This window comes from Macrosteles quadrilineatus, unplaced genomic scaffold (assembly GCF_028750875.1).
Source record: "Macrosteles quadrilineatus isolate MER2022 unplaced genomic scaffold, UCM_ALF_1.0 Scaffold_4__1_contigs__length_99947679, whole genome shotgun sequence".
Lineage (NCBI taxonomy): Eukaryota > Metazoa > Arthropoda > Insecta > Hemiptera > Cicadellidae > Macrosteles > Macrosteles quadrilineatus.
The window spans coordinates 90897600-90911395 of NW_026542597.1; the positions used below are offsets into that span (position 1 = coordinate 90897600).

Below are 13796 nucleotides of genomic sequence, written 5' to 3' on the forward strand. Positions count from 1 at the left end.
ATTTTATAATTGGATAAGAAATTTACTTGCAGTCGATACAGTCGATTAATGTAACAACGCTGCTAATAATCAGATAAAAAACTTGGGAGTACTAAAATAATTACGGTTGATCAAACATAAAATTAAAAAACAGCAAAAACTCACTCCGCCACAGAGTTTTTGCTTACAAATTGGAGAAAAAGTTTGGTGGAAAAGAGAAACACTGTCAGTTATTTTAAACTTGGACAAACTTGTTACAGAAATGATTAAATGTTGAGAGATTGTTGTTCGTCGCCGGAGGTCTCCGATGAATGATGAATGAACTGCAACTTTTTGACATTTCCATTTGGTTTTTACCGATGTTTTTGTTTTGGTCACATCAGCTGTAGAAATAGAACGATGCTACAATACCGGTTGGTGTATATTTCGAATCAATTGGCTAACAATAAATATTAGGTTATATTACCTTTTGTTTCCCCAATTTATCTTGTGTGTGTATCTCTAAGTTGTTATCATGCTTTCGAAGGCCTTGATGCCTTCATTTTTCAAGTTTACATTGACATTAAGCAGTAGTTATCTTATTCAAAATGACCATGTAAAATGAAGCCATCAAGGCCTTTGAAACAATGACAGTTAAAATACAACAACTAAATCACATGGCGACCCATGAGGTAATATAAACTACTATTGTAATAACCATTGTGAACCAGAAGCTACGCCACAATAAAATCTCAAGTATGACACAAGTTACCAATCATATTGAATTGAAATAGCTGTGGCCAAGTGTGTTAACCTATGTTAACTTTTAATCAAACTGTTTGTGGTAATATCGGCCTTGTAGTTTCAAAGCAAAATTCAGCTCTCTAACCAAAGCTAGCACTGTTCCTTCTAGGTTGTGGGGTAAGTATCAGATAAACTTTGAAAAGGGCAAACTTAACACCCCCAACAACATTGTTAACATTGATGTTTGTTGTTGTTGTTGTTTGTTATCGTTGACACATAGACTCATTACCTACATGACCCAACTTGTAAACCATAAAATGCAGTTACACGACTAATTTTGTCCCCACTTTAAATTAAAAGGGTATACCTACCCAATCCTGTTCAATACCATTAAGTGTTACAATTGTTTCAATCATAAATCATTTATTCTATTTATGATTGCTTTTCTAATTGATGATACAACATCCAAAATTGATACTATTTCTCTTTCACTAAATTTTTAGATTTGTTCAACGCAGTAGGTTTGTTTGATGTTTATCATTAAACATTATCGCTATGAAAATATATTCAAATTTTCTCTTTCAATCACATGAATTCCTTTAAGTCTCATCACTACCTCACTCCTTAAAAAGTCTAATGAATCTCTCTCAATGTAAAAGACTACACTTCGTAGCAGTTCTTGGAGTATCCTATGAGTATTTTCTTGAGCTTCAAGCAGCTGGTGTATCATGTCACTATCTACTATTTCTCTTCTCTTCACCGTCAGACGCTGACGCTCTGACCTTGACCTGGTTCAGCGGTTCAGCCTCTATGCTGACGACAGGTTCTGAGTAGGATTGCTGAGCACGGGGAAGGAATATTGCTTTGTAGAACAACGCTGTGGTGACTCCACTCAGCAACGGCCCCAGCCAGTATATCTGTGAAGAAGATTGGGTGGAAATTAAATTGGGAATTAGTAATGCAGGAATCGAATCTGCTATGTTTCTAAGGAAGCTATTATTTTGCTTGACCGTGATCTAACTGGAGTGGATGTGTGTACTTATTCGAAGTCTAAATGAGAACAGATTTGGGGCGAGCTGGTAAAATATTTACTCACACTCAATTAGTTTTTATCATTCCCGCTGAGTTTTTGTGATCTCACTAGTCATTTAATTGAGCGCTAGTGGCTTGCAAGAGCAGAAGCCCCTAAAACCCCAGTTTAAAAAAATATTGTAATATCATAAATTGAACAAACATTCTTATCTTCGTTAAGAAGGCCCATCCTTTTATAGATAGATGGACAGCAGAGGATGGTAGATTCCGAACCCCCAAGTCGTATCACACATCAAAATCTGTGATTATTGAGATTTGAACCCAAGACTCGCACTCTAAACACTACCGGACCCACTATAGTCATAATAATCTCACAGAGTCCAAATAATTAAAATCCAAGCGGTCCCCATAATCAAACGTTAATGTCCAATCAATTAAAGCTGTGAGTTATGCTTACCCAATGACCAGTCCAAGTTCCTGTCCAGAGCGCAGGTGCTAAACTTCTAGCAGGATTGAAGCTGGCACCAGTGTATTGACCCTACAAGTTGAAAATATCTAATTACAATTTGGACCTAACCCTCATTACTTTTGCATTACTCTATAGCACATTAAACATTTTTTAACTCTATAAAGTACATTTTAAGTAAGTAGGCCTACCGATGTACTTTTATAGAGGTAAAAGACAGGAATAGTATAGTTTATGTTATGTATGTGTTTTTTAATTTTATTTACAAATTTCTTAAGAATGTTACTTGGTTCATGTTTTGTAACGGAGAGAGGTCATACACTACCATTCAATAAATTAAACATACTCTACTCCACTTTTGTTGTATTATTTTAGTGTCAATTTCATTAGCTGCTAGTCAGAGTAAACTAATATTTACTACATTGACATGTAAAAATAAAGTAGACGTAAATACAGCTAATTTTTGCCTTTTCTTTTCGTTGCCATGGAGACCGATTATTTACTTCCAAAACCTACACCTTGGGGCACAGCTGTTATTATCAAAGAAATGAATAGATCTATTAGTTAACCAGCTGACCAATTGATGATCTACAATTTGTAGAAAATATAATCACTGTCGGGTTCTTAGTTTTTGTGTAGGTATACCGAGGAAAAAGAGATATACGCAAACAAATAAACCTTATGATGTGTATAAAATTATAACCTCGAAATATTTCTTGGGTTGTCTTAAGGCTGCTTAGAATCCACTAAGTTCTTTAATGCTCTTTAACTCTATTTCATCCTTTGTGGCTTCATGTGTAGGCTTAGAACCCTTTGTAGATTTACCAACCCGCAAGAGGCTAAAGTGTGTGTGTGTTTCTCTTGTGAAATATATCATTTTAACGAAAAGTTGTTTATAACTAATTACAACAAGCTTTACCGCTGGAGAATTTATCGGATCTCTATTTTAAACAATCTTATCTATGAACTATTGGGAGGGGATTTATAAAATATTGTTTTTTTTTATAAATAAGATAATCTTCAGTTTGAATGTGTTAAATTAATTTCTTGTTTGGGTTCAAAAACCTTTTTAAAAACGCAGTCTTGAAAATCCACAAACCTATGTCTTGCTGCAGACCTATGATTTATTATTTTCTTTAGTATACAAATTCTATTGTTTGTCAGTTTTTTATTTTATTCACTTTTTACACAGATAACATACCTATGCTGATATAACTATTATACTACTTAAGACACTCACTGTTCCAACACACAGCGTCATCAGCGTAGTTCCAAACTTGAGAGGGGCGGAGTCAAGCCTGTGGGCGTTCCTGGGATCTACGCATGCGCAGACGACCAAGATCAGTACGCAGGATGCCACAAACTCCACGCCTAGCGCCTGCACAGCTGACAGACTGGGGTGGGGGAGGGTGCAGCAGAACCCGGGAGTCTTGAAGGCAGTCAGATCTGGAGGGGTGAAGCTCTGCAAGTAATGTATCGTAATTAACTCAAAATCTGCTATGTGGACCAGTTAGAGGCAGTTCCTGTTTTTGCTCAAAGCTTAAGAACGTTTCAGTAGGGAAAAGTAAACTGCGTATTTCCTGCCACTTAATACTGTTCAGCCTGATGAAACAAGAATTTAAAGTAAATAAAATAACAAAGCACTACCAACCGAGTGTAACATGTTTAAAAAATGCCATCTAATGTTTGATGACATTTTATAGCTAAATAGTAAAAGTGGTGGGGATTGTCTTTTGAAAAAAAAACCAGTTTTTGTGAAAAAGTACATGAATCAAAGATACGATAAATGAAGTCATCAGTGATCAGTGGCTAACTGTCATTGGTTTCTTCGTTTTCATTCTGTTTTCATTCATTTATTCTGGTTTAGGAAACAGTACTAACATTAGTAACAGTACCAACCACACTCTATCTTAAACGGTCAAGCTATTATCATTGCTTGGATTTAAAAACAACTTGGTTTTTTATAAACAACCCCAGGCACTTTACCATATTTCATTCATCCTTTGTTCATATTCAGCTTCAAATGTATATACCTAAATGCTTGATGCCTAAATAATGCATAAAACCATGCATAATGCAATAAAGCATAAAGTCTAGCTCACTATATTCCAACCACAAAACAGTGGTTCCTTTCAATACAATAGGAAGTTTTCAGATTCTTATTCCATGAAGAGATATGTTTTACCAAGGCTTAATCAAACGTTCTAATAGCCTATGAAGGTACTCACCAACAACATGCCATACCCCAGCAGTGCCCCGGCTATCTGAGAAACACAGTACACCCCCGCCATGGCCGGAGTCACGTGACCAAGGGTGAGAAGAGCGATGGTCACGGCAGGGTTGATGTGAGCTTGGCTGATATGGCCGAACATCTGGAGAAATAAAACTACATTGTAAAATAGAGATAATAAAATAGAGGGAATCAAAATGTTATCAAGCTGGTTAGGATGACGTTTGAGGTGAAAATGAGATTTTCATGTATCTTTGCCCCTAAACTTATATAACTACTAATCTACTTCTCTTTTCTGGCTCCTGAGAACCATTGAAAATACTTATGATGAGGGAAATATGGGTAAAATTCCGTCTACTGTCTACTTTAGGAGAATTACATTCAAAACTAAGCCATTGAGGACCAACCAGTCATTTTTTACAGACTACCACATTATTCCTGAAAATAATTTAATCTATCTTTTGCTGTACTGTACAGTATATTCTCATACTCTGATTTGTAAAACTGATCAAATTCCATTCTGCATTTTTATTTTCTAAAATCCTATCAATGGAAAGACAAACTATGGATATATGGTTCCTTAGCTCGACCGGTTTAGTGATGACCTCTCCTTTTGGGAAAGGTTCGTTCTAGCTGCATCAGGAATAGACTAGGATGTTAACAAACTCTTAAAAATAAACGTTTGTTTTCAAGCAGCCCATTGCTGACGCCATCGAACTTAGGAATGAATAGCCCTTTGTATTTGATTGGGATGAATTTTTTCAACCGTTCTTTTAGGATTTGCTCATTTTTCAAAATCAAAACAACTTTGTTGGAAACTCACCTGTATTATAGTAGCGACTGCAACAGCTGTCATGATGGCAGGTTGTAACGTTGGCAAAGGCATTTCTGGGAAGAAATTTATTTGACTCATGCAGACAAAGAACACCAGCAGAGCAGTTCCTGCCACCTCGGCAAAGACCACCTCGGCCACCTGCCATCTGTAGTCATTGGACTGTAGGGAAGTCCTGGACATCCTGAGTAATTTATAGGAAACATTGCAAAATGTTATTCTGATTCATTCAGAAGAAAAGTGGAAGTAGATCTGGCATTGCCATTGGAATATTATTAGTGTATGCCTACTTGAAGGTCTTAACATAATTAAACACTCCAGATGTCAACCAATTCTAAAAATGTTTTCGTGAATCGTTGCTAAAATCTGTCAATGACTCAATCTTGTACAGTACTTTAAGAGAAGGGGTTGCAAGACTTCGTCATCTAAAGTTTTATATTTTTAACATGGGATTAAGGAGAACAGTTAACCGTTTTACCATTACTAAATGACTATTTTAAAACTACTTAAAAATAACTTCATCATTACTATGAATCATGAGATTGAGAACAGTTTTGATGCAGTTTATAATTTACGAGTTTGGATTTTGTTACATTTTGATCATCAAGTTGAATAATTGTTTGTAGTTTGACGTTTTAATACATAATTAAACTACAAAGTAAGAGTGTTAAATCCCCAACTTCCACAGCAAGTGAATTTTATGTGGGTCCATTTTCTCTAAATCTTAGATGTGGTATGTTCAGTATACTAACATTTCAAAACATTCATGCCTTAGAACTAAAGACTTGCATGTTAGGCCAAATTTACAGCCAAATACAGTAAATGTTAACCAATTACATTATTTTTAAGGTTGTACATACCTAGGGTACTACTCTATACACGCTCAGAAGAAACACATTAAAAATTCCACTTGTCAAATAAGATTCTCTATTACTATTTTATTAAAACACTAGATAAAAGGTTGTGCCTTTGTTAATTACTTGGTCTTCGAGCAAAGAAATGTGTTAACCCCTCATCAACAGCGTGGTTGAGATTAAATTCAGAGCTTTAGATAATGTTTTATTACCAGCAAGTAGAAGATAGTTGATAAGTAGGCAAACTATAATGAAAATTGACTTGGGTATATTCAAAACCTTATAGCCATAATGAAATCCTATCACATTTAAATCTCTAGAAGTGTTATCTCATTAGTTGTAATAGTTCGATTGGACGTAAAAAATGGGTAAATACTAGTGTTATAGAAATTAAGAGAATGTCAGGCGGAAACTATTTTTCTGCAAACAACGTTTGTATTAGTTACTATTGCCGATTTAAATCACAGCACTTTCATCCCTATAAAAAGTGTAGTTATAGTTGTAGAAATCGTACTGTAGGTACTGCAATAAATAATATTGCAATAATACATGCCATATAGTTATGCATAATTTGTAATTTGGCCTTTTTGTATTGAATATATGACATACGTAATTCAATGTAATGATGTAGCTTAATTGCAATTCTTTACGAAGTCTTACTGAACTTTCGTTAAATTTTGATGCATTTTCATAGTCAATGGACATTGTTAACTACCAAGATACATTTCTTAAATAAAAATAAAATTTGGCAAATTAAGAGAAATATTCCATTTGAACTCTGAACAACCTGAATGGTATACAAGCTGATATTTTATTCCCATTGCCTACCTCAATTCGAGTATTCCTTTGTGTTGTTCCGAGACCTGCCAGGAGGCGCCTAGTGAGCTAAATAACTCATTATCTACAGACGAAACACTGATAAGAAACATCGGTGACTCTTATAGGAGTGGTAGGCTTAGGGTCTGTTAATTGTCTCAGCTTTGTCCGCTAAAATTTCAAAATATATGGCTGGAAAGTTTCAATACACCGGGTTTTAAATGCTATTCTCGAATAATCCAACCGTACTATTAACTTATAGAATAATACAACATACATGATTGATAAAGCTGTCCAAGAGGGTTAGGTCTCTGCCACCAAAGCTACAATCCTTAACCTAACTTCTTCAGGAACTTATTTAGGAGTCTGACACCTCTTTCCGAAGCCATAATCGACTGGTATTGGAGTCTCTTAAAATCCATATCCAATGCATCCAATAATTCCAAGCGTACTTCTACCTTTCGAGTCAGAGATAAATCCAAATTAAAATGCTCCTGTCATAGTAAGTCGTTACAATGTTTTTAACATTTGATATATTCATCACAAAAATGTCAACCACTCGTTTAGCATCATACCTAACCTAGGCCGGATTTGTACTTAACGATATTTTTTCCTTTCAAAAAGCCAACATATCACTTTCAATACCTCACTTTCGTGCAGCTAGTGCAATATTTTAAACCAAAACTTTTTGTTGGGGTTTGCTCGCATTATTTGTCAATCGTTTTGTATATGTTACTAGCTGTACCCACGGGCTTTGTCCCGTTTAACTTTATAAGTGAGCTTGTTCGCATGGCTCAATCACGACCTGGTTGAAGTTCGTTCGCTACGCTCACTCACCTTTAGATTGGAGCTCGTTCGCTGGGCTCACATGCCTTCAGGTTAGCTCGTTCGCTATGCTAACTCGCCTCCAGGTTGAAGTTCGTTCGCCACGCTCACTCACCTTTTGGTTGCAAATTAGCTGTTGTCATAAATTAAAAAAAAAAAAAATAGTGCTGCACCCTGTTGGTAATCCTTGTAACTTTAATGCTATTGAACATCATAGAACAGAACCAACTTGTTTAATTGAAACAGCTGTTAAGATTCATTTATTCCAATTAAATATGAGTACTCATAAGGTTAACATGGGAAACTCCAGAGCCACTGGGGTCCCGAGAGTCCGATCAGAATAAAAACAATTTAGTTTTCCTATTTAATGCCTAAAGAATCAGTTTACCAAATTTCAGCCTCCTAGGGAAATGGGAAGTGGGAGAATTAGTGATGAGTGAGTGAGTGAGTCAGTCAGTCAGTGAGGGCTTTGCCTTTCATATAATATAGATTCATTATGGTCGATGAGTGCTTAGAGGGTTTAATATATTTCTCACAAAAGGATTGCAACATGCTTACTTGTGTTTGAGAAGTTGTATATTTCGATATGTGAGAAACCGATATAAAGCCCAGATTTAACCAAACATATTGCACTTATTAAGTCACGTACTTTCAGACTACTCAAGTCCTTGAAGTGAAGGTTCATTACAGACAATAGTCTGGTCACGTGGTCGAGTGATGGATGACTCTGATTGGCTGTCAGGGAGACGGAAACTGGCTGTGATTGGTGGGTTTTACGTTAAAACTGTAACCAATATTGCGGTGCTTAAACAGCTGTTTGGTATATTGTAAACCATTGCACGGATTGAATTGTGGAAAATGTTGTACATTTGTTTAATTTTTTAAGCAAATTATTAAGTTAAGTAAACTCGTAAACAATTGGTTACAACAGCTTGTCATGATACATTTCTTCAATGTCGTGGTATAAATATAAAGCCGCTCGCAGAGTCTCAGACGACTAATAACAATTTTTTTTAAATCACCTTAAACACGTCAGGCTGTTAACATTACTTAAGCGTGTTTTGAATAAAACTCTGCTCTGTTTAAAAACTCTGTATAAATTATTTAATGATGTTACACCTCGTAAAACAACGTAAAGGGAGTTTATTTCGTTCTCCATACTACAAGGTCAAGAACACTATAAGGACGAAACAAGCTCTTATCATAGACAAATAGAATTAATTATAGACCGTCAGCAGTGCTGCAGTTAGCATAAGTTCTGGCATCCACCGCTGCGAGTGCCGTGTAGTTACGTATCTCGTGCGCCCAGCGGTGGACGCCAGAACTTACGCCAACCGCAGCACTGCTGACGGTCTATATTTAATTCTATTTGTCTATGCCCTTATTAAGTTGGTAGCCCAGTATCTTCCACCAACTTCATTGCCGATCAGCTGATATGCATTGCTGTTTTGTTGTCTAAGGTTTAGTGTTGTACGGAATTTAATTACCTAATTACCTGGGTAATTACCTTACCCAATTATGTGGGTAAGACTCAACATTGTGGTTTCTCAATCTCAAATAGTAAGGACTGAAGGCCTACGGTGCTGTTTTCTACAGATCTGGTTTCCTTAAATTGTTAACAAGAACTAAATTAATTTGATTTATTATATATTGGAATCACATCTGGAAACTTAAACCTATCCTGACATAAAGCCAATTATTTACTATTAATGTATTTTTCTACAAAAACTAAAAGAGTATATTCACAATAAACCAACAATAAGACTAAATAAATATCCCAGTATACAATGCAACAATGTACGTCAGCTTATCGGTAACGAAATAAAGAAAACCGCTTGAGGTTTCTTACCAAATTATGAACTAGTTTTTCCCAAATAAATAGTATCTCTTGACATCTGTAATTTTAATTGTTGCAATCATTTCTAAGTAACGTCTGAGTTTTGTCTAACAAGTGGGATTACATACTACCTAACAGAGTTAAGCTGACATCAGCCTCGAGTTACAAGTTAGACATACTAATCTGCATATGTATGACGTCACAGGCGAACACAATGTATACAACCCCTCGTCATCTCGAAAGGGAATATAATATTTGTTTTAAAGCTTGGATTTCTTTACCAGTGAAATAATCATACTAATATTATTAGAGAGAAAGTTTGGATGTACCATGGATGGATGGATGTTTGTGACAAGTAAACGCGAAAAATACTAAACCGACAGGGTTGAAATTTGGTATGATGTTAGCTGACATTCCCGATAAACATATAGACATATTCTTATCTCAAAAATCCTTTCGCTCTCCACCCCAGAGGCTATAGAGTTTCCCATGTTAACCTTATGAGTATTCATATTCAAATGGAATTTAAGAATATTTTGTCAGCTGTTTCAACTGTACAAGTCGGTTCTATGATATTCAATAGCATTAGAAAGTTATAAGGTTTACCAACAGGGTGCAGCACTATTATTATTTTGCATTTATGACAGCTAATTTGAACCAACTAGCAACATAAAGCTGTGGTACCCAATGAGAACTTAACTTTTTTCTATGGTTTAGGTGCAGTGGCAGAACATTATGGAACTTTATAACAAAGAATATTATTATGTAAAAATATAACACTCATTCCTAAGTTAAGAAAAGTGCTGTGAAAGTCTTTCAATTATTCCCGCGGTTATTTAAAGTTGACTGAGGTATTTCAAAGAATCTGCGTTGCGAAGATGAACTACTTTAGTTTGCAGGAAACATAACATGGCTTATGAGCTTTGTTTAAAATTTCTTCTGGATTTACTGCTTTCTCTAAAACTTTAAAGTTTTGTTGATCACACCACCTGCACTTAGCATAAGTTTTGATTTTACCTCCTTTATCTTTAACTTTATTATATTATTTTTCCTTTCTGTGTTCATAATATGTAGTTCAATTTGTGTATTTGCATTACGAGCTTGTTTTTGCTTATTTTGAAAATAAATTGATAACTTTAAAGGGCTCAAATATTATTTACATCCTGGAGGTTCTGGTTAATCGGAGTTTACCAATAGATCTATGTGATTATCGTCATGTCATGGTAGTCTGGAATCTTATCAAACATTATATTAATAGTGTTTAAAGGTGACTTTTAATGTGCGTAAGCTATACCTATGAGAAAAAAAATTAAACAATTCTGATTGTCTGGGTTGTCAAGTGGTTATAGTGCTCACCTTCGAATCTAGAGGTCACCGGTTCAAATCAGTAAGATCGATTATATACCAAGATCCAATTTGTGATTAAGCTATCAATTAATTATGATATTTAACGAAAGGTTGACTTTAGGTAGTAAGAAGACCAGGATGGACCGTTTCCTTACATAAGAACACAAATTAAAATATTTTATGCTATTCACAACGATATAAACAACTCAGTAGTTAGTTTACATCGTTGGCTATTCAAGACGCTATTGACGTTATTAACCCAACCATTAAATTGGTAACACACAACAGCGTTAATGTTCTACTAGTGGCTTGTGAGGACATAAGTACCTAAAAAGCTCAAATGTAAAACAAATTACTGTATTGTAATATCCAAACGAACTCAGAATCAAATTATCTATGTGTCAGGATAGATATCCCAGTTATATCTTTTGTGTTAAAACAGTGTGTTGTTTGTCTTTGTTTGCGTTTTTGATGGTATTTTCGTAGAAAATGGAAACTTCACGTACGATATTAAAGCACAAACCGAAAGCATACTAAATTTATCACTCAAAACAAAATTTCCAAATGTTTTCTTCCGAGATTAGGAAATGTTGAAAGCGATTTCCGCTGGTTTTCGCTCTGATTCACAGCTTCTGCGTAAAGATTTATTGGGGTTTCAATTCAATTAAATTGAACTTTTTCCCGATGTTGCCGAGTCGAATCCTTTCACAAATTCCACTTTACTTTGCCAAATTTACTCTGGGACTCAAAGATAAACTATTCCAGGTTCTGTTTGTGTGGAAGTCGTTAAGAAAATCGTCAATTTTAAGATTCTTTGGAACTTTCTATGTTTCAGAAGCTTGTTGAAGCTGTTTTGTAAGGTCTGACTTTACAGGATTTTTTAATTTTGGTTATAAACTTACTCCATATCAGTTGAAATTGTGTTTCCAGTTGTTTAAGAGATTTTATTGAACATGTTTTAATTTAACATAAAATTAACACCCCCATCATATCATTAACATATTGTAGTTCCTGAAATGTTATTGCAAATGTTATCAACCGGATTACAGGATTTAGACTGTGTCCCGTATGTAAACAGCCAAATTCCAGGAAATAGTTCTACGGGTTAAGAAAATAATAAAGGGAAAATCAAAATATTTTTTTCCAAAATCACTTCATTAACCTGATATCCACCATATTGTATTTTTCACATAAACATTTTTGTCTTTAAATATTTTCAATGGATCTTTATGCAGCTTGGTATGTACATTAAGGCAGAAGATGCCCATTTGAGGAAAAAATATATCGTGATCCAATAATTCAAAATTTCAAAATGGCGGTCATTGAATTTTTTATATAAATTACAAGAAATGGTTGATTTTATGGAGAATTAGTATTAGTGCACAAAAAATATCATAAACACACGGATTACAGGAATTCGATTTTTCATTATAACGCTAATCAAAATATTCAAATTCAACACGAAACACAATATAAACAAAAGGACAGACCGTTTTAAATAAATGACTGTTACAATATTTTTTAGTATTCGTGGCTGTTATGATACAAGTGTTAATTTACGAACCCCTAAGCTTAGAGGTTTGTTTACCTCTGTAAAAGTTAAAGCCCAGCTGACTCAGCTGACATTGCAGGAAATATTTTACGGTGTTTGGTCTAAATTGAAACGTGTCATAGAAACTAACAAACCTTTCAATGTAAATAAATCAACCACGCCTCATTATCCTTGGAATTGATACAGCTTACTTTGTTTTTTGGGATTATAAAATGATCAACAGGACTTAATTTATAAAAACAATCAGTATCAATACCATTACTTAATCGCTTTAGGCATTAGGCGTTTAGGTATCCTACCTATATTGATACCAGCTGCATTCATATTTTTAATGCAAAAAGAAAAAATATAAGAAGTTTATAAACATATGAACTTATCTATTACTAAGACTTCTTAACTTATATATTAGACATTGGTTATTTTAAGTCTCTTTCTTCAGAATGAAGTTAAAGAAACTAAAATAATTCTAAAACTTAAATTCTTCCTTCCAAAACTGCTTTCGTCGAATTCATGGCTACTTAAAGATTTATGGAAGTTTTCATTGAATTAAACAGGACTTTTCTCCATTGTCAAGGCTGCTTTCATAAATTCCACTTTACTTCGAATCGACCATGTTTAAAAGATAAACTTTCCAACTTCCAACTGTTCAACTTTGAAACATATTTTAAAAGGGGAGAACATTTTGTTTCCTGTTCCTTCAAAACGGATTAGCTTTGAAAACTTTGGATATGTATAAAATGTTAAACAATTGTTTAACATTTAGATAATTATCTTAACCAAATCTTTTTCCATATTATTTTGTACAAAATAAATGTATTTCATTAGAAGAATAATAAAATTACGGCATCTTGAAAATACGTAATATGTATAAAAACCTTTGGTTATAAGTATAAAGTACCTTCTGTAAAGGATTAAAATAAATCACCTACCCCTGCAGTTGACGGGATGAATATTTCAACCCGTTTTTAATTAATACGGGTAATCTCTAAAAACCAGACTTAGAAGTTTTTCCTTCTGTAAATTTGACTAAGTATATCTTATATGTTATCGTAAACCTTTTTAACGGGTAATTCATCTTTGCTCACATAAGGGTCGGGAAATCGTTTGACTTATAACTAGGTTAACTTAGTTATACATAAAAAAAGATTTGTTAATAAATTGTTAGAGTCCTTGTGATTAAAAGATTACTGGATCCTAGAAGTAACAACTCATTGTATTTATTAAGGATATCAAAGCCTACTTGAAGTAAAAGAGAACTTTTGTTTCCGCAATGGCATCTGTTTTGTCTGTTTTTACTCAAATT

General features: G+C 34.4%; 1 protein-coding gene across 1 annotated transcript in view; it reads right to left on the reverse strand.

Annotated features, from left to right (window-relative positions):
• Nucleotides 1-1392: 1392 nt before the first annotated feature.
• The window catches only part of LOC128993136 (uncharacterized), a 44485-nt gene continuing 32081 nt past the window's right edge, over nucleotides 1393-13796 (reverse strand). The window contains exons 8-13 of the mRNA XM_054416894.1: nucleotides 5254-5410; nucleotides 4717-4732; nucleotides 4429-4586; nucleotides 3441-3662; nucleotides 2192-2272; nucleotides 1393-1619 (exon numbers count right to left, since the gene is read on the reverse strand). Coding sequence (XP_054272869.1) covers nucleotides 1437-1619; nucleotides 2192-2272; nucleotides 3441-3662; nucleotides 4429-4586; nucleotides 4717-4732; nucleotides 5254-5410 — 817 coding nt within the window. The 3' untranslated portion in view covers nucleotides 1393-1436. The remainder of the gene's footprint in view (nucleotides 1620-2191; nucleotides 2273-3440; nucleotides 3663-4428; nucleotides 4587-4716; nucleotides 4733-5253; nucleotides 5411-13796) is intronic.